Source organism: Sinohyriopsis cumingii, chromosome 15 (assembly GCF_028554795.1).
Source record: "Sinohyriopsis cumingii isolate HCF-2022 chromosome 15, ASM2855479v2, whole genome shotgun sequence".
NCBI lineage: Eukaryota > Metazoa > Mollusca > Bivalvia > Unionida > Unionidae > Sinohyriopsis > Sinohyriopsis cumingii.
The window spans coordinates 1253997-1275806 of record NC_142975.1 but is presented as its reverse complement, the minus strand read 5'-3'; the positions used below and the strand labels follow the sequence as shown (position 1 = coordinate 1275806).

Here is a 21810-nt window from a genome sequence, read left to right as displayed (position 1 = left end):
TTAATGCTTAAAGGCATTTTGCAGTAGAACTGATGTTTCGTTTCGGTTGTGTGTCTTTGAAACGTAAGCTGTATATGCAAAAGAATTTTTAGTTAAATATCCAACGCTGCTGAAATATTGTTATCACTTTGACTTTCTTTACTGCGCCTCCATGGACAGTGTCTTCAGTCACATGCATATTCTTCACTCCGAATGCTATGTTAAGAGACCTCCTCGTGATCGTAACTACACAATTCAATTTAACAAGCATTGTATATCAACGCCAATGTTCATTTAATATTTATTTATATTGGAAGCCAGACGCACGACGCACGCTTAGATTTTTAATCTATATCTGCTATGGTTTCGAATGATTTAATTGTTAAAGTGACACGTGCTCCTAGCTTATCAGAGTTAAGCCTTTGTGCATAAAAATATTTGGAGGCGTGTCTGTTGCACGCTGACTGCCAATACAAATACGCGTCTCATTTCAAAACAAACATCGACTGTTGTATAGGTATGTGGATAATGGACTTATATAATGGTGAACATGTAACAGATATACTGTCAGGTTTATCTCGATATTTTAAAGATAATTGTATACCTCTCCATGTGTGTAATAGCCATGTTTATTCACGTGTCTGGACTGGGCTCCGAACTTGAAGTTTGCAAATGGTCTGACTAAAGGTAAGATGAATCTAAAATTGACTTGAATAATCTGAGATGTTGCATAGCAATTGTTGTAATCCGCGCCAGTGCTTGAGCTATTGAGTCATAATTAGAGGTACGCATACATGACAAAGATCCGTTCATGGCAATGGTGTCTGTCCTGTCACCTGTACACGTTCCTTATCAACGAACGTCGATAAAATAGATGTCAAATATTAGAAACTTGAGGTCTCGGGTGGTATCTTTGCAGATTCAAATATCCGATGTGTTTGCTAGCATGTCGTCAGTATTTGAGAGAATACCAATACGCATTCAAGAAAACTCAGGAACAAAGTGAAAATTACGGGGCAGTAAGCAAGGGTAGTCAGTGAAACGTTTTTAATGTAGGAGGATTATGGACTCTTTGATGAAGGAGTAGTACAAGATTGATAACACGGTGCTTGTGTCAAGGTCGGTGGCTTTATTTATTGGTATGAGTGGATATGATATGATATATATCTTCACAGGTCTCACTTTAGTCGTGTGTGATATTTTATGTATTTGACAAATAGTTTTCATTTAGTTTCTTCAACATGAATGGGGGTCCCGAATGGCCGAGTGGTCTAAAGTGCTCTCCGTTACGGATCACTGCCATCTCACCTCTGTCTGCGTAGGTTCGAGTCTCGGATTCGGCCAATGTGGGTATGTGAGAAAGCTTGTCAGTAGCTTCTCGAGGGTCGGTGGTTCTTTCAAGGGTTTTCCCGGGTTCTTCATCCACTATTAATACTGGCCGCCATGTATAGCCTATCGTGTGCGGAAAAATGTTGTTAAACCCTACAACAACACCAACAACAACAAAAATCAACATGAATGACGTCATTAAAAAAACACGCACATCTCTTGTTAAATGGATACAATATATCAACATACATAACTTTTATGAATGCTCGTTTATCGAAACAAATCCAGATCATTTTATCACATATTGTGATTTGATTCATACCTTTTGTATACCTATGTAAGGTATGCCCTGGAGAGAGGGAGGGATTTCCGACACTATGAAATGTATAAGCAAGGATGATTGATATATAGTTAATCAACAAGTATTATGGGTGCACAACTGGATTTCACCATACAGTGTTACGGAATTAAATTTTCACAAATATAATGTGTTGAATTGCATTTATTCAAAAGTGAACGTATTATGTTATTTATCTCTCATGGTATACAGTCGGTGATCACTGATGATGTTCGATTCCACACCTGCCTTCCAATCGTGAAGGAACACTCTCACGTTGTCCGCTCCTCTCGGTATGCGAAGGGATCACTCGAGAATCATCTTACCCCGCAGGATCTCTTGTCCAGAACCTTAGATACTCACACTAAGAAAACCAGATCCGTACTTCGAATCAAAGTCACTATTGATCGCAGTATCTGACTTACACAAAAACCTTAAAGTTCAACGACACCCCCATCCTCGAACAGGTAAAATATAACTAGCGAGCCGTGTAATAAATGAGATACAGTTAAATACGAATGCGGAGATATACATCTTGTATGATTTGGCTTCGTTATACATCAAAATATTTCATAAGAGCAACTGTCCAAAATTATTATTATAATAACCATATTAATGTGCGAGTCTTTCTCTGGCAAGTATAACCACACTCGAATATAAGGATTAGAAAACTAATATCACTGAATACATGTAACTATAATTAAATTTATATTATATCAAACAATACTGCGTCGAGTGGCACAGGTCAGTTACCGTGCCCAGTTTAGAATAAATTATGAAATATCCAACACACAAAGCAATTCTATCAATGGATATCAATCAATCAATCATATATTTCCATTTCACATATCTCTACAATTGAAGATTGCTTCCGTAAAATTGACCGCTTCTTGATAAAACTAGTCTGCATTGTTTCTATACAGTTTTTATTCTGCGCTATACATACCATGGTTGTAGTAACATCCACGGAGAGGGATCTCTATTTTGTGACCCTGAGACCAGATCGTTAAACATTAGGGAAGCTTTCGTATGAGGCATATAATTACCATTTAGCGTAAACCAAACCTTTGATGTTGATATTAAATAAAAATGCATGTAGTAATGATGGAGATATCACAACTGAGCTCGACTGTATCTTGTTTATATTCATGCAAGCCGCAGACTAAAATCGGAATCCTTGTCGTTTTAATGTAATCAGTCTGAAACCCAATTACACTGTTTATGAGGGCTCGTGATCATAACCGTGCAGTTACATCATCGTCAGGAAATGATTTTATTCACGCATAAGTGCCAATATTATTGATTTGTGGTATTAGCTAGGTAATGAAATATGAACTAAGACTATATATATGCTACAGGCCGCAGACTACTACCTTGTTATAGATTTTTTAAGGTACGACATGTTTTAAAGTTTACATTTAACGGCACGTCAAGTGAAATGGAGCAGATTTAATCTTTGTAGGGATCAAAGCAAATGAATTGTTAGTAAAATGCCTATTGCTATTACTAATTAAATAACAAATGTAATGTTGCGATATATTTTTCATTTAAAAAAACAAACATACTCCTGACAGTGGGTACCGCTCTTAAGTTGGATACTACCACTGTCACAAAGATGCACAACAGATGGTAATATGCAGTACTGTTGGTATATGGAAACTCCATAACACTCAGTTCAGACTGCATGTGCTGCTCTATATTTTCTGTAATAGCTTCAATGACGATCTTGCTAAGTCAGTACATTTCATACAACTGATGAAACTTTATCCCTTAATGACAGGTTAAACATTGCTCCACATAGATATTTTTTCTTTATTCTCACATAACCAAGAATATAATATTTTCGAGGCAAATCGGATTCATCGTTAAAGCTGCCCCGCACACAACTATACACACACAACTATACACACACCACTATACGCGTACAACTATACACACACACAACTATACACACACACAACTATACACACAACTATACACACAACTACACACACAACTATACACAAAAATATACTTGTCAGACCATGTAAATATTCAAGCTATGTAGTTTCCAGACTGTCCATTCTGCTTAGGTATTGTAAGAAATGAACACAATGTCCATTCTGCTTATGTATTGTAAGAAATGAACACCAGAATGTCCATTCTGTTTAGGTATTGTAAGAAATGAACATCAGAATGGCCATTCTGCTTAGGTATTGTAAGAAATGAACACAATGTCCATTCTGCTTAGGTATTGTAAGAAATGAACACAATGTCCATTCTGCTTAGGTATTGTGAGAAATGAACACAATGTCCATTCTGCTTAGGTATTGTAAGAAATGAACACCAGAATATCCATTCTGCTTAGGTATTGTACTAAATGAACATCAGAATGGCCATTTTGTTTAGGTATTGTAAGAAATGAACACCATAATGTCCATTCTGCTTATGTATTGTAAGACATGAACACAAGAACGTCCATTAGACTTAAATATTTTACGAAATGAACACCAGAATGTTCATTCGTTTTCGGTATTGTAAGACTATGAACATCAAAATGTCCACTCGGATTAGATATTAAAAGAAATGAACACCAGAATGTTCATATTTGTAATTTCCACATTTTCTTTCTAATGTTATATTTATTCATTGCACTATGACCTACCATTTGTTGCAATTCATGATGAATCGACAATAAAAATAGTCTGCAATGGAATTACGCACGTGCATGTTTCAATCAGCATCTATCGAACTGTACAAATCACCTTTGGTACACATTTATTTCTGCTTTGTAACTCTTTTAATTGAAACTTTTTGCGAGTGTTCGTTCCCCATAACTCATTTAATTAAACGTTGTACGAGTATTCAAGCCTCATAACTCATTTATTACAACATTATAGTTCTAAATACTGAGGTCTCTGTAAACTAGTGGCTAAGGGTGGCCGAGAAGTCTAAAGCGCGCGCCTGTTCCGATCACTGTCATCCCACCTATGTCAACGTGGGTTCGACGCTCGGGCTCGGCCCGTGTGGGTATGTGAGAAAGGTGCCAGGAGTTTCCCGTAGGTGGTCGTCCTTACCTGGGTTTTCCTGTGTTATTCCTCCACCACTTAAACTGTCCGCCATGTATAGCCTATCTTGCACTGAAAACTTTAACTACAAAATATAACAACAATTCTGTACGTTTACATGTTGTTGTTTTTTACGAACAGTTAACGCTTCTGGTAATATACGAAATGTATATATTTTCTTAGCTCCAATATTCAACAAAGTGTATACTATTCTTTACATCTTATTTGATCATATATTGAGCATGTAATATTTGCCTGATTCAAACATTTAGATCCCAGCTTGTTAATAATACATTTTTGCTGTGCAGAATGGATTTTGACAGTACATATAAAGTGTCATAATAGTATCGTGTTTCTGTATGATTCATGCTTAGTTAAAAACAAACTCGAAAGTTTTAATGCGTTGATGTTACATTGGCATGCTAAATATTTTTTCCTTCAATAAAGAAAATTTAATTGAAAATAGATGAAGTTAAAAATGTTCATGATGTTATAAAAGAGTACGTAAACGGAAAAAATATTTGAACTAAAATACAGTTTAACCAGATAGTAAACTTTTGTGGAATAGACTAAACACAAAATAACATTAAACCTGCTTCCTATACACACATAAAGGATGATGCATGCAATATGATTTATGTCAAACTTCGAATATGATTTGGGTTGAAATAAACGGGCTAATATTACATTTTACGGAAATAGTTGTTTTGTGCAAAGTCATCATCGGGTTGGTCGGGTATTCAAATTATAGATAGAAATGTGAACTCAAGGTGAAGTTATTTTCGTTATCAATAGTGCAAAGACAGGCACAGAATACATATAGTGATACTTCACACTAATCGCCCGTCACTAATTGTTGCGTTCTCAAGATATTCATATTATAAATTAATTTAACATGTAGTAAGCGACATATTTTCCATAATGACGACAATTATTTGCTATTCCGAATTAAATATTGAGTAATGTAATAATCATTTCTTTTTCAGGCCAAATATCGTTTGCTGATCAAGTAAATATATAATGAAAGATGGCGCAGATAGTGCCCCACTCACAATCGGGTATTTGAATTTGAAACATAATCAAATATAAATATGAATCTAACCTGGAGGTTATACAATCATTGGAATTCTCAATGTCGTACTGAATTCAAAATTCTGTATTAAACTGTATACACATTATCAGCAGTCTTAACATTTCTACACATTGAGAATTTACATTTTCTCAATTGTAATATTTCATAAAATACTGAAGTGTTTATAATTAGTGGGGATAGGAGAAAATAAAACATAGTTTGATAATTATATTTCTGAATGTTTTAATCTTAGAGTTGCTAAAAAGAAAAACAATTTCCCACATAATGTATTATATTATGTATTGACCTTACTTCTTGATGTCTACAGTGACATATTCCTTGCTGCCAAACTTTAAAAAAGAAAGAACATTTTCAAAGTACAATATGATAAGATAAGTTGAGAAGTTTAGTGAAAGGTGGACAGAACAGAGTACAAATCAACGCATGCATCCTGAAAGTCCTGCCTATTCCGGAAGTACTGTACGTTTCACAATAGTAAAACCCACTTGCACTTTGTTCTCGTTTTCAACCTCTTAGTCTACGTTACCATTTTGTAGACTATCGAGTAACTACGCTTTTATAAATATAGGTTTACATATAATAATTGTAATGCCTCTAGCATGTTTCATGGGTGACATAGATGTTTAAGGAATACAGCCTTTCCAAACGAGAAGAGTAATCGCGACATGTGGTAAGATCCAGAACACAGCAAAGAAACACAAACTGAGTTGGCAATCAAAGACGACGTGGGGAAGCTTGTAGGAATCATGCATATGGTCACCACAAATTATTGTATACCCTTCATAGTGTAAAGACAGTGTTTCAATAACTATATACGTTATTTTATGTCAGATATAAATTAGAAGCGTGTTTAATTTTGCCTAGGTGCCGGAATTTATGGGTTTAATTAACTCCATTCGCAATATATACAATCCAGTTCACATTTCACAGCAGTTGCATGTCACTAGCAGAGTCGTAATGAACACACATAACGAATGTACGTTGATCGATATATTATACTGTTAACAAGCTCAAGGAGATTTAACACTTGTGCGCAAACGCGAACATGCAAGTTTGTGACACACGTACGAAGAACTTCACCCGTCGATATAACGGTTATATCTCTGAACCAGATTTTAAACTTTGCCTTTCCTCACAATAAGTGTCTAAGTCTTAAGGCATAAGACTGAACTACTCCTAACATGATATGTTAGCATTAAATATATGAACTGAACTATTCCTAACATGATATGTTAACATTAAATATATGAACTGAACACTAAATTTAGTGTAGACTTGATTAAACATTTAATAAAACATTCTTGAAAGAATCTTAAACTCAAAGCAACTGTTAGTTGCATTATATGTATATATTTACACGTATCTCTGCAAGTAAGATTCAGAACAGAGGATATTTATACTGTGTCAGTAGCGTTAAAAATTTCACATGCGCAAACGGGATATCATTATCACCTTGCTTGGTGATGGATTGATCGATTTCGTAGCTTTACCTTTCAATCGAACTGCCTTGAATTTTCGTGTTATTCTGATTGTTCATCTGTTTGTATGAACCAAGGTGACAACAACAGCTACACAACCGGTGAAAGTGTCTGCGTATCTCCTCGGATTCGAGATAAAAGGTATACGTTATGTATGTACTAATTAAAACTATATTCACTGAAAAGATACAAAGTAGTAAGTACAAATTATGAACAAATAGCATAGACAGGATTATTAAACGCTTCTAGGCTGGTGGCCATTCAATGTGCATTTGCCTTCCTCGCGCAAGTTTAATCTTAGCAAATGATCACCAGCTTTCGCATATTTGGATGGAAGAACAGGCGTAAACCCAGGTAAAGAGGCTACCTACATAACAATCGATGGATAATTCAGAATAATCCTCGTTAATTGCTTTTCTGTGTCAAAATGTGTACCCTGTATTGTCCGTGCATACTAATACATTATAAGCACATAACATACAGCAATAGTTATATTGCAATCAAATGTGCTAATAAAGCTTCATAAAGTGTTTAGTATTCGATGATGAACAATGCTAGAATATTATATGATCTCACTTACCGGGATGCAAAATAATTTACTGCCTAACTACATCAGAGACAAAATGTCCAAATTTAGCTTCGTTTTCTATATTGATTGTTTCATTTATTATGATATCATTCACAATATCAGCTTGTACGAACAATACAAATATTAATGTAATTCGTTATGTAATTCCTAAAGAAATCATTAATAAAAATACTTTCAAAATTACTTGAAGCCTTATCAACTGACCAAACAGCTCAAAGGTAAACAGTGGGAGCAACACGTAGCTAGCGCATTTTCTCTTTAAAACCTCATATATGTTCTCTGTGAAAATCTAACTACACGTAATCAAGATTGAATAAAAACGAGATGTAAAATAATACCTTGGTTATTGATTATTATTCAACTATTTATTTGACTCCAGCCAACAATGTCATTTAATTTGGTGGTGAAATGAAATAGAGATAATAACCCCGATCAGAGATTCAAAATTTTCAACTGTCATACACTCCAAGTTCCCTCAATGGGACCAACAATCTATATAATGGATTTCTGAAAGGAATCAAACTAAATGTATTGTGTTTTCATACATCTCTTACTATCAGACATACCGATTTAGTTCTACAAAGAATTCCATTTCCATGAGTCCATCTCCACCTAGGGATTTCTTCTTAGATAGTTGGTTTATAGTCTGTTTAATTTCTTTTGTGGAGATGAAATCATCACATAGGAGTATATGTTCTGGCGATATCATCTCACATGGTATTCCGTCTAAATAATTGTCTATAATATCTTCTTCGATTGCTTGTGATTTGTACAGGTTACTATAAAATTCCCTGATGTAATCTAAAATTTCTGTTTTCCCCGATATTGTTCCCTCCCCATCCCTAAAATTTTCTACATGTTTTTCCACTCCTCTCCTTTATTCTTCTCTTTTATATAGCCCTTCTGCCATTTTATAAAGTTTTGTAAATTTTCCTGCTCTAATGTCTCTGCCATTTTTTTTTCTCATTTAGGATTATGTTTAGTCTATCATTTAACTTTTGTTTTTCATCTTGATTTAGATTTTTCTCTAGTCTTCTTTTCATAGATCCTTTCTCCATTTTTGTTTGTCTCTCCTTACAGACGAGTAGCTGATGGCTTTCTTTTTTAAATTTTTTTTAAAAGGTGTCTCACTCATTAATAATATCCCTATTTCCTTTATTGGTAAAGTATTTTATACTTTCTTTTATTTCCTCAACAAAGTCTTTTTCTTCTAAAATTCTGTTGTTCATTTTCCACGACCTTTTTCCCCATTTATGTTTCTCTTATTTAATTATTTCTAGATAAATTAATTTGTGATCAGACACTTATATTTTTGATTCCTGCTTTTACATGTATTTTATTATCACAGTTAGTGCAATAAAACTTGCCCAGTCTACTACCTTTATCTCCTTTATACTCAAAGGTATACTTCCTTTTTAGTATATTCAGTCTTCTGTACACATCTACTAATTTGTGTTTGCTCAAAAAGTGTTCCATTGCCGGTTTAAATCTAGTGTCGGTAGTTGTTAGTTTCCCTACCCGATCAATTTCATCCCCCACCCAGCTGAAGTCTCCTCTAAAACAAAGTTTTCGACTCAGAATTTATCCAGGTACTTGAAAAGGTTATCTATAAAACTTGTGATTGTTGGGGTCACTGCCCCCCCCCCCCCCCGTTTCTTCATTTGTATTGTTTGTAGTATTTTCATTTGTTTCATTTGTGTCCGTCTTGTATGAGTCTATTTTGTCCATATCATCGTCGTTTCCACTGCCTTTCTCTGGTCCCGTTTCCGTTTCCATTCCATCATTTTCGTCGCTCTCATCTGTTTCTTCTCCCTCCTTTGTATTTTGTCTTTGTTCTCTTCCTCTTTTTCTTGTCTCTTGTTTTTGTGTTGTAGCATATTTGCCACATTTTTTCGTGCGCTGTTTGTGGAGTATCAAACTCCACTTTCGTGTCCTCACTTCCCTGTGATGAACTTGATTTGGAACTATTTTTCTTCCTTTTTTATACCTAGGGTTTGAGGTTAATGGGGTATCTGACAGTGACCTAGTTCCTGATTCTTGCTCATTATCACACTGATCTATTGAGCTTTCTTCCCCGAGGATTTTAAACCTGTTCCTTAGGGCAATTTGCCCTCCTCTTATTGGTGTAGGGGCACTCCCAGTCTTGTTCGGACTAAGGTAGTCCCTCCACTCTTGCTCATTTTGAGAATTCTCATCCTTTTTGATCACCATTAGGTTTATACTTGACCGGTTAGTTTCAACCATTGAGACACTTGACTCGTTCTCTTCTTCTAAGCTAAGCTCCTTTTCCTTTCCATTTTGATCTTGTGTTTCATTTTCTATCCTAACTTGATCAATCAATTGACCTATCTGAGTTTGTATGTTTCGATCTGCTCTAAGAATTTCTTGATCTGCGGTCTGTACTCTGTTGCTACATTACTGGCATAAGTAGCGGCCACTACTGAATTTTTAAAAGTTCTTGGTTTCATGCCCCACCTGTTTACACCTTGGGCAAATTCTATCATTTTCATCTCCTCTATACCATGTGGGTAAGAGGAAACCCATCACATAGAAAAAAGCGGTGATCTTCTTTGTGTCCTCTTTCAAAACAGTTATAACTCTGACCCCGGATTTTATTTCTCTAAACCCCTAAACTGTAGCCATTCTATGCGCTCTGACTTTGGTGTTTAGTTTGTGTTCTATTTTTGTAACAATTTCCTTTGTATCTATCTCAAAGGGCAAGCCGGTGACAGTCACATCAACCACCTTAGGCTCTACTTCCCTTATAACTGGTTCGATTCTGTCTGCTTTGGCTTTTATCCCTATCACTTCAATTTCTGCGTCATTGATTACAGGGGCATCGTACTTTCGTGGGTACAAGACGTATTTATTTCGCCCTGCATTTTGTAGCCCATATATTTCCTCTATTGGGGTTCCAAAGGTTGTTAAGGCCATAAGTATTTTTGATTGCGTGGGGCAATGTGACATCCCCAAAATCAATTGTTTGCCACCCCGGGGGTAGTATGCCACAAGTCTTTGATATCCATCACTACCCTCTAATCTGGTAGCAAAGTAATTTTGTAGCTTCGTTCCACTAGGCTGGTTAGGCCGAATACCTCAGTTGGCACTTCCATTTAGACTGAGTAGTGTTTACTGTGTGTATTTGTGTGTACAAGTATGGTCTCACACTACTATGTTAACAACTAAGTTGCAAATCACCATGAGAGAATTCCCAGTTTCTACTATCACCGTAGATGCACTATGTGTCACTAGATTCTAATTTGTCAACTGACAAATCAACCAAGTAAATTTAAAAAAGACAAATTTGAGGAAAAATGCATTTAAAAAAAATTTAAAAATGTAGAAAAGTGAAAAAAGTGCAGGAAGGAAAAAAAAATAACGTAAAATGGTATTTACTGGTAATACAAGCCACATATGGGATCTTCAACCTTTTGTTAGAGACTGCCAATTTTACAAATAAGTGTTTCAGTGTTTAGAATGAATACATTATCACCTGCTTAGGACTAATGAGGCATATTATGTATTTATTAACAAAATGTTTAAAATAAATTTAAAAGCTGTAAAGATGAAAGTCTTTTACTTACAACGTTTTATTACAGTTGTAGATGAAAAGAAACATCAGAATAGATCGTACATCAATGTTTTGAGTGTACGAACAGAATCATTCGAGTAAAACAGACACACTGATATCTTTATTTCATCATAGGTACTAGTTGCTGTTGTGTGAACTTTCAGTTTTGCCTTTTACCAGTTTGTTGATTAGTAAGGTCCTTAAGGGTAAACTAAATCAACTCTATTTCTTAAATCAGACAGGTCGGTCTTACAGGTTCTTTTATCTATATTGTTGTAAGTCAATTTTTGTTCCGTTCTTATCTGTATAATTGCTGCGCCGGGGGGTAAGAATTAAAAATAAAAGGTAAAGTATTCATTCGCTTGTGAGTGGGCTTAGCCAGGTACAGATGGTCTACGCGAAGTTTGTGCTAGTATGTCATTAACATTTAAAGAGCGCAAACTTTAACGGAAATGTAAATGATGCTTATTAATAACCTCCACACAATATAATCTATATGTCAAGATATCATATGTCTATATTATGTGGCTTAAAGTGTTATACAAGATTTCTTACTTCTAAATGAAGTTTCGTTGCGTATTAACATTACAAGTTTGGAAATAACGTTTAAAAGTGTTAATGTGAGCCTCGTTCTTTCTTTACAAAACTTTAGTTTACTGCTTTGTTTCTCTTTTCAATCAGTGACGTGTGCATTCTTAACATAAATCCATGTCTTTCATTTCCATTTTCATTATTAGTAATTTAAACGTTACAGTATTTATCACAAAATCGCTCTGTGTAATGATGCAACACAAGTTCAACTTATGACACGTTGGTCACGATTGGTAATAAAAGATGCTTCTATCGTACTCTGCCTTGTCAATAGGATTACCAGAATAGAAAACCTTTTCAAGTCATAAAATATTTAATTCACTCGCTTATATATTCAGTCGTTAGTTTCTTCAGCATACTGTGGCTGTTGACTGAAGGGATTAAAATAAAGTCAGATTACCTTTAATCCGAGGGAACTTGAGTTTAGCGGTCAATAAATCTTCACTGAACGTCTTGAAAGATGGAATGCTAGACTGTGGTAACGACTTCCCTGAGAAAGTGTCTTGATTTATTTTAATAAATGTGGCTACTAGCTTGATGGAGGAGAACTATATTTCAACTTTTACGTTGCTTCAGCGACTGTATCTGAGTAAAAATTAAATGGTGGAAGAAATCAACTTCTCCTTCGAACAAATATTTGATTCTGCAAGATACAATAGCAAGTGGTCTGATTGCAAAGTAATCTCCGCTCATTATACCTTCAAGCGGGCGCAAGCACCGTCGCTGAGACCATTGCAACTCGTCGATGGAGATGGCTCGGCCACGTCTGCAGAATGCCCCCTGACTCACTACCAAGGGTGGCACTCCACAGGGGAAAAGGAACCGTGGCAGACCCAAAGAGACCTGTCGCCGAACCGTGGAGCGAGAACTCAAGACCAGAGGCCTCACCCTGCAGATCGCCCCCATAACAGCAGCCGACAGACCAAAATGGTGCTCCCTTGCTGTCGCCTGAAGCACCAGACGGCGCAGAGAGGATTGATTGATTGATTGATACCTTCAATTAACAACTTAAACATAAAGTTTGTTAATTAGAATAAATTCACTCAGACAAGCCATCAATTACATGTGAGCGGTGTCTTTATATTTAAAAATCACATTTGCTAGCATTAAAACATAAATGGGTAAAATATATAATGGTATTATATTGATCGGCAACTAGTTGTTAATGGGCATTGAAGACGAATACAGGACATGATTGCATGGTTATGGATGCCGATAGAATGGACAGTCTGATTCATACACTTTCTTAATATGTCATAACAGGATAACCGGGTTGGATTTCAGATTTATAACAGAACACTTTTGATGGTGATACAAATACAATGTTTAATGATGAATGACTTGAAATGAGAAAAGAATTATGATTAATACGTGCGTGTATAAGATCCAAATATTGGACAGATTAACATAATCCGCACGAACCTAATAATGCAACAAATGAAAATACAAATAAATGACATTACACAATATGGGACAAAGTTGAATGATTCACATTAATTCCACGCGACGAAATGAATGATGTATTTTACTCAAATGATAAACATTAATTCACTCAAATAGTGAAAAATGAGGTAATTTATTCAAATAGTAAACTGATGACAATAAAGGGACATATATAATACAAAATATATGTACAATCCCAAAACACTGGGTAATACAACACCCAAAATTAGCCCACGGATAAAGGATTACATGAATATAGGTACACCCTCCGACACCAGCACACTTTGCTACCAGTCACACTGGTCAATTAAGCAGTCGGTATTCCATGTAGTCACCGACCACTATTCAATTACTTGGTCAATCAAGCAATCAGCGCCCACCAATCGGTCAGCAACGCCCGATCACCTGCTATTCGACCAGCAACACTGTTCACTCATCTCTATGGCTACTATGGTTCAGCTTTACAGCTGCTATAGTCAACTTCTATGGTTAGCTCTACAGCTGGTATCGCGTCGACTCAAATCAGCTGAAATTACATCTAACACCATGTTCTATGTATGACATGTGCATATACTATAAAACATAACCACGTTTTATACGGTTAGCTATACAGATTAAATTATCGGTACCATAACTACAGGGCAATAACAGGTTCAAAAGTGAACATAGCCGTGTCCGATAAGAATCCTACATTGCTAAACGTTTCTTAAAAATGCAACTTTATTTGCTAAGTCACAAAGAAGAATAAAAAAACATTTGCATTATACTGCGTAAGCCGAAGCTGCATAGAAAATGTATTAAAAAAAACGTAGTAGTACAATAGTTATGTCTTATAATATACAATTGAAAGTAAAAAATAACTGACATACCTCTACCGCTGAAGATGTGCAAGTCCTTAAGTAGACCGCTCACTGGCAAGACGTTCCGTGATGTAAAGATTAGTCTTACGGTGGGCATTTATACACATATGATGCAACCATACATCATCTTTACGCTGGAAGTATTCGGTTTTTTCCCATCAAAATCACTTCGCACGTGCGGCATACGATGAACCGAACTCACTGTTTTGAACTTTTGTAAAATGTACATAAATCATACTTGGGTATCGCTGTACACACACACAAATGAAACCCGAGTACATATATTTAATAAATAAAGGGATTTTGTGCAATTCCGTGACAATACCCAAATCAGGCTGTTTTGAAATGTTGTTGTTTTTGTTGTTGTTGTAGGGTTTGACGCCATTTTTCAGCACATGATAGGCTATACATGGCGGCCAGTATTAATGGTGGAGGAAGAACCCGGAAAACCCCCGGAAAGAACCACCGACCCTCGAGAAGCTACTGGCAAGCTTTCTCACATAACCACATTGGCCGAATCCGAGACTCGAACCCACGCAGACAGAGGTGAGATGGCAGTGATCGGTAACGGAGAGCGCTTTAGACCACTCGGCCACTCGGGGTCCCTTGAAATGTCGTTCTCTAGATAGGTACAACGAATAGAACAGCGATATAATGTCATCTAATAAACATTTGCATGAATTTCGGATGATCCTTTATAACTTAACTTCTAGAAGTCATATGCTGTCATGCCAAAAATATTCTTGGTTACCGTTATGCGTGTATGATATTATTATTATTATTATTATTATCATCATCATTATTCAGCCTTGTGTTTCATGCATTGATGCATTAACATTGCATAAATGCTTTCTCTCATATTTTGCCGTTCATATAGTGTCTTGTGATAAATATCAGCAGGACCCGATATCATGTTGTTTAAGTTAAAATAACTTAGATGCTCAACTTAATTATTGATGTTTGACAATGCTAGACAGAGTGATCCGTGTCACTAATTATTATTTTAGTCCTGAACAACTGTGGTTGAACAGCGTAAAGGATAAATTTTACAGGTACTGTTTTTAAAATATAAAAGCTGAAAGGATATATAAGTTCACATTAGTTAACATGTATCGTTATATCCATCAGTCAATACCATGCTAATTAAAATAATGTGTCGAGTTAAGTGGCTAGAGGAAAGATATTTTGAACATATTTTCCTGGTAACCATGTCTTGTTGGCTTTGTATCGTAGACCCAAGTGATCTGTAAGTTAACCTAATGTGTCTTACAAATTCGGCAATTGGTTAACACGTCATTTATATGAATATAAATTCTTAGGTCAGCATTTCTGATTGCTGTGTCCTATTGCTGAACATGAATGCACCAGTTTACCTTTTCACGTTATTTATTTTCCCTAACTTCAGAGTAATGATGCCATGAGAAAGGTGTTAACGTGGCTGGAATCAACAGATGTATACGTAAGGATGAGAGTCAGTCTGCGGGCGGTGCTATTACTTCTTGCTCCATGCACCATACTTGTGGGTTTCGCTTTATTTACTAGCTGCACAAGAAAGGAGAATGTGCGCCGGTCAGGGTAATATGTTTACATTTTTCAAAGTAATTTTCCCCATACTTTGCAAAATATTATTTTCAAGATCAGATCATTCTAGGACAAGATTAAATTTAAGACGGTAACCTTTAAGAAATAGACAAGTCAGTACAAGATTATTCTGTGATTCTCCGCATGGTATGAGAGATATTTCCTCAGTAACGAATTGAAAATTTCTCAGAACACGGTGCATATTACCATTTAAGTTAATACGGTATGGAATATAATATAATTTTGCTAAGATGTAGCCTGTAGTCTTCTAATGGATGTAAGAAGTAAATGCAATACATATTTTCCACCGAGAAACAAACTTCAAGACAAGAAAGGAAACATTACTTACTTTACTCTGCATATTAATCATTTCTCCCTACAAGAAAAGGGCAAGTCACATACGAGAAAAAAGAAAAAGAAAACAAAAATTCCCTGAGTAATTTATGAAGTAATACTGAAAACATTTCCATAATTCGTTTGCTGACACAGGAAAGCGAAAACTTGTGTCTTATAAATGAATTTTCTATCCTATGGATAGTCCTGTTACCGCCGAAGATAACGACACAACACTTCGCTTCCTTAATCGTGGGGCCCAGGCGTTTGTGCAGGATGTCAAGGTTAACCAGTATCAAGAAATAGAGTGCCTGATAAACACGGAGTACACTGTGCGGTGTAGACGAGAGGATGACGAAGTCTACATGCCGTTTTCGTTCGTTCAAAAGTATTTTGAGGTAGAAATGAGATATGAAGACCATCAAGTTGCATAATATTTGAATTGATGAAATTATAACTCCACTTGCAAGCAAACTAAAATATATTTGCTTTGTTCGAAAAGCTAATTGCTGTTTATGTTTACTTGTGTTAGCCTCGCGTTTCTTGGTGGCGGATTCCTTCATTATTTTCACACTGAGGAGAAATTCTAGAAATAAATTAATTGTCCTGAGTAACTTGAGAAAGAATATATCGTGTTAACGTCATTGCAACCGGAATACTCTAGCCAATAGCATTTCATTACTAGGTATCTAAGACACCAATGCTGTGTAATCCCCCGCTTCAACGTAACAACCGATTTTGAAAAAGACATAGGAAAATAGAATGACCAGTTGACCACTAAGTCCTTACGTTGCATCATTCACGGTGAATCTGAGCAAAAATTTGTATTTGGTTAGATGATAAATTAGAAGCTTCCTGCCCACAGAGTTAGTGTATACTAAGACTTGCATTCCATTAGAGCAAGGGTGGGCTAACTACGGCCCGCCAAGGGCTTTCATGCGGCCTAGGAACAAGTCATCATTCGCACTGACTCTGTTTATGTTCCTCTTTTTATCAAATAAATGTGCTTCTTTTGAAGTTTAAGTTTAAGTTTTCAAATATTAATAACATATTAAGAACTGAAAATTAATTAGATGTTATTTAGAAAATCTTTTTGTTTTTGCTATTTCAAATATTAATTATTTTACTTAATGAACTATGCGGCCCGCGACAAGGTGTAAATTTGTGTATGCGTCACTTGCACTGGAAAGTTTGACCACCTCTGCATCAGAGGTATACTAGCATAAGAATATGTCATATCCTTATAATAAAATACACAAGGAGAGTTATCTTTCTTTGCTTCTTTATTTGGAAGTACTGTGTACCATATTTTTATTCTATGGATAGGTATATGGCTCCATAGAAAATGTGGATGGCTATGAGAGATTGGAATTTTCATACAGCTACTCAAAGCTTTCACCACCCATTAACATGTACAGCCCTGATGGAAAATTCATGTCCTTTGAGCATTTCAACGTGGAGATGAGGAGTCGTGTAAAATGCATAACCGCAACGGAAGGTATGAAGTGAATGCACATATGGTTCATTAATAACAACAGCAAACACAGCTCGTTTTCAATTATACACGACAGACACGAAAATATATAAAGATAAATTTTTGATACATAATTTTCCACTAACAATGCTCGTAATGTATTCGAAGCTACGATGTTTTCTCGATGTAAGGGGATAATTAAAACGTTCTGAATATAAGTTTCATTGCACAACAAAAATCTTTATTAGTGACCAGAACCCCTCAAAATACTCAACATGCGCCTGTAGACATTTTCTAGTCTGACAATTTTGTAATCATCTTATGGTATCTTTTTCACACACTTGTAAATCGCATTTCCATATCCATGGCGACATAAAAATCGTCTGCCCTCAGTAAATCCTTGATAACGGGATTCAGCCAAATATTACTTGTAGCTAAATTATGACTGTGTAGAGAATGTGAATAAGCTTAGATGCTGTTCGTTTCCGTTAAGTGTGAAAAGGAATTCTGATTACCTCGGGTACAGAGGAGAGGATGGGTTGATTATTAATGTTCGACATCATTTTGGTCGAACTTTGAAAATATCAAACTGTTCAGTGTCACTAGCAAGTTTCAGTCACTGGACCCACAGGTATTTTGCATCAGAAAATTATGCATACTAAACTCTTTCGAGCGAATTGTGGTTCCAGCTTTTTACAGATAAATATTTGAATATCTTCATTGAGATATGTTCCGAAAAGTAAATTACTGCTCCATCGCGTGTGACAATTCCATTCAAACATTTCTGGTCACTCTTGTCAATCTTAGCGAGTAGTTGTTTGGTGATTTCAACACGCGTCTGCTTTTGATAAACCGTCAAAATATGAGGGTCCCGTGTTGCATAATGCCCGCGATAATGAAAGTATCTTCCACTATGTATCTAGCATCTTGATCAATTGCTCACTTCACACCAATGACTTCCAGCTCACCAGTCGTAGACTATGTTCATCAACAACGTGGATCATCTTCCGTGCACTTCGACCATTTTAAGTATCCGCTTCATTGGGAAAGAAAACCGGTAATACGATGATGGATTTAATAGCAATATAAACATGTGTAGCATCCGTTTTGAATTAAACATCGCACACTCTGTATTTCTTATCATATATGTGTATCAATCGATTAACTGCACCAGAGAATCTGCAAACATACGCAGATGCAAACGATTGACATTTCTTTAAATAATATTCCCGTGAAAAGATAATAGTTTGTATGCATGACAATACATTTGGAATGTCTCTTTAAAGGTGTACCGTTGTCTACACAATGGAACCAGGAGGGTTACTATTATCCCATACAGATTGCACAGTATGGATTGAGTCATTATAGTAAATACTTGAGTGAACGGGAACCAGATAGTACCATTCTGACAGACGGAAGCAAACAAGATATAGCAGACTGGTCTGTTCCGGATCATAGTAAAGTTCGTAGTGTCTGGGATACGTCAAGCGGATCTTATGTTTTGGAGCTCTCTGTTCCAGGTAAATCATTAGCAGAGTTATTTTACAATATGTTGCTTTCATCACTGGTGATTAAGTTACGTATTAATTTGTATCTCAGTTTTCAAGGATGATTTATATTATTAAAAACTAGCTTAGAACCTATGCAATTAGAAACATTAGTTTTTCATTTATTTTCATTACAATGTGGTGATTGACCAAGCAATTTTAAATTCAAGACTGTTTTTCAAATGTGTGGCAGTTACCCATTTATTCATGTCATTTTTCAGACATTTAAAGTATTTTAAAACTATATATTTCTTATAAATATACATGTAATCAAAAGTTAACATCACCAATCTATGTGAATGGCATCGTTAATCACTTGCACATATCTAATAATCCGATTAAAATTTATAATTAACCTCTTGCACATATGAATAAAAAACAATTATATCGTTTACAATTGAATTAGCATTCTAATTATATTATTAAGTGAAATTATTTCTTTTATTTATTTCAGATTCATTGAAATATCGAGGTATTAGTTTAAAAGTTCAGGAGAACGTAAACTTTGCTCTTGCTTTAAATGTTCGATTTGTTACAAATGGGAGCATTTCTGTGTCAATAAAATTAGACGGCGTCACATTCCATATCAACTATATATTTTCAACAGCTTTTATTTCCAGGGAAGGTAGGAAAATATTTTACGGGATGGGAGAAAAAACTTCCAAATGGATACATCTTGTACGAGACTTGTATGCAGACCTCGTGAAAGGATTGCAGTTGCATGTGCCCCAAGCACAAAAGCTAAAAGTTAAAGCGAATAAGATAAAAATTATATCCATAGCCATTCGTGGACGTGGATGGGTGGATAATATAACATTATCATCAGCAAACCATATGGATCATTTCTATGATGCTGCTAACTGGCTTGTGAATCACCAAGATACCAAGAGTGGAGGATGGCCCATCATGGTTGCCAGAGAAATTATTCCAGGGAAGATGGAATTGCCTTCAGGATGGTATTCTGCGATGGGACAAGGCCAAGCAATGTCTGTCCTTGTCAGGGCATATCTACGATCAAAATCTGTGAGTTATCTTCAAGCAGCAATTAATGGCTTAAAGGTGTTTAATATAAGTAGTGAACAGGGAGGAGTTAAGGCTCAATTCGCTAAGACATATGACTGGTACGAAGAATATCCAACAACACCTGGTAGTTTTGTATTAAATGGATTTATGTATTCTTTGCTAGGATTATACGATCTGAAGCAAGTTACAGAAGATGAAACATACATAAACATAAAAATGATATATGATTCTGGGATGAGGACCCTAAAATCCTTATTACCATTGTTTGATTCTGGAAGTGGAACATTTTATGACCTCCGTCATGTGACGCACGGCATAGCGCCAAATCGTGCCAGATGGGACTATCACACGACCCACATCAACCAATTACTACAATTAAGCGTAATTGATGCTGATCCAATTTTCAGAAGGACAGCAGCAAGGTGGATAGATTATATGAAAGGAAAGAGAGCACCACATAATTAGGTCATCAATACGAATCTGTTCATACGTTGATATCCTTGTATTTTCGGTCCGTTCATAAGTTAGTGTTTCAATCACATTCCGTTTCGACTTAAACATAACATGACATAACAGTAAAAACTTGACATACGATTTTCCTTGGGGTTATTTGTTTTATGGCATGGCCTCCAAATTTCACTGCAATTCTGAAGCCTCGGACTTACTTAAAATTAAAATAGATACACCGAATGCTCTTGATGTGTTTATGCGGTTCAGTTTCAATTTGGTATAGCTCCTAAAATATACGATACGTATGTCGTGCTGTACAAAATGGGTCACAAGTGCTATGGGAATAAAGGGCCGAATTGACCAGACCATAAGGCACTGCCAAGACGCATCATCAATAGTGTCAATTCAAAACTTTTAGAACTCTTTTGTGAATGGATTTTAATCACAGCATTGAGCTCTATGACAGGGGTGAAATAGATACAAAAAGAACATAACCTAACCTTGTATACTTATGAGATCTTTGTGAGAAATATGTCGATTTGTATGACCCAGAAGGCTTGTTATAGGTCATTCATGAAAAGCACGGTAGTATCATTTCGAAAAGCAACCCTTATCATCAAAGAATATAATCGATGGGCAATGTTGATCACTTGTTTACATTATGGCAATTATTAAACTTGTACATATTTGGAAACGAATAATATAGTAGATGGCATAAATTCGGCAGGAACAGTTTGTTTGCTTCTTTAAAAAATTACGATCACACCCAGAATGCTACAACACATTTACATAATTTTAAAACATTCCAAAACTTTAGGGACCAACATTTGTTGATGCAAACATATTTTTGGTGCTGAATTGGAGGCATACGTTTTGCATAAGCACAAATCTAGTTAATATTACAGTTTCTGAGCTCGGTGAACACCTTATCTACGGGATGTACCATGTAAAAGTTTTCATTTCGACCCTAGCCATACATTCAGTCTCATCACAGTCTTTTAGAGTCAAACATACCCACCTACTTTATTCTCGCTTTATTAACCTTTCTCGTTGGCACCGTTTCTTAAATAAAGCAAGATATGTCA

At 35.8% G+C, this 21810-nt stretch overlaps 1 protein-coding gene across 4 annotated transcripts; it reads left to right on the top strand.

Annotated features, from left to right (window-relative positions):
- Positions 1 to 507: 507 nt before the first annotated feature.
- Positions 508 to 20869, top strand: LOC149781113 (D-glucuronyl C5-epimerase-like). 4 transcript variants are annotated; one of them, XM_089935209.1, is made up of 7 exons: positions 523 to 666; positions 5679 to 5750; positions 15723 to 15892; positions 16437 to 16629; positions 17558 to 17729; positions 18992 to 19225; positions 19707 to 20869. In XM_089935209.1, exons 3-7 carry the CDS (start codon positions 15735 to 15737, stop codon positions 20738 to 20740), a joined length of 1791 nt encoding a protein of 596 aa, XP_089791335.1. In that variant the 5' UTR covers positions 523 to 666; positions 5679 to 5750; positions 15723 to 15734; the 3' UTR covers positions 20741 to 20869. The 4 variants fall into 4 exon arrangements, with proteins under 4 accessions (XP_089791337.1, XP_089791334.1, XP_089791335.1 ...); XM_089935211.1 differs by lacking the exon at positions 5679 to 5750 and having other exon boundaries at positions 508 to 666; positions 15723 to 15886; XM_089935208.1 differs by lacking the exon at positions 5679 to 5750 and having other exon boundaries at positions 508 to 666.
- The last annotated feature ends 941 nt before the right edge of the window (positions 20870 to 21810 follow it).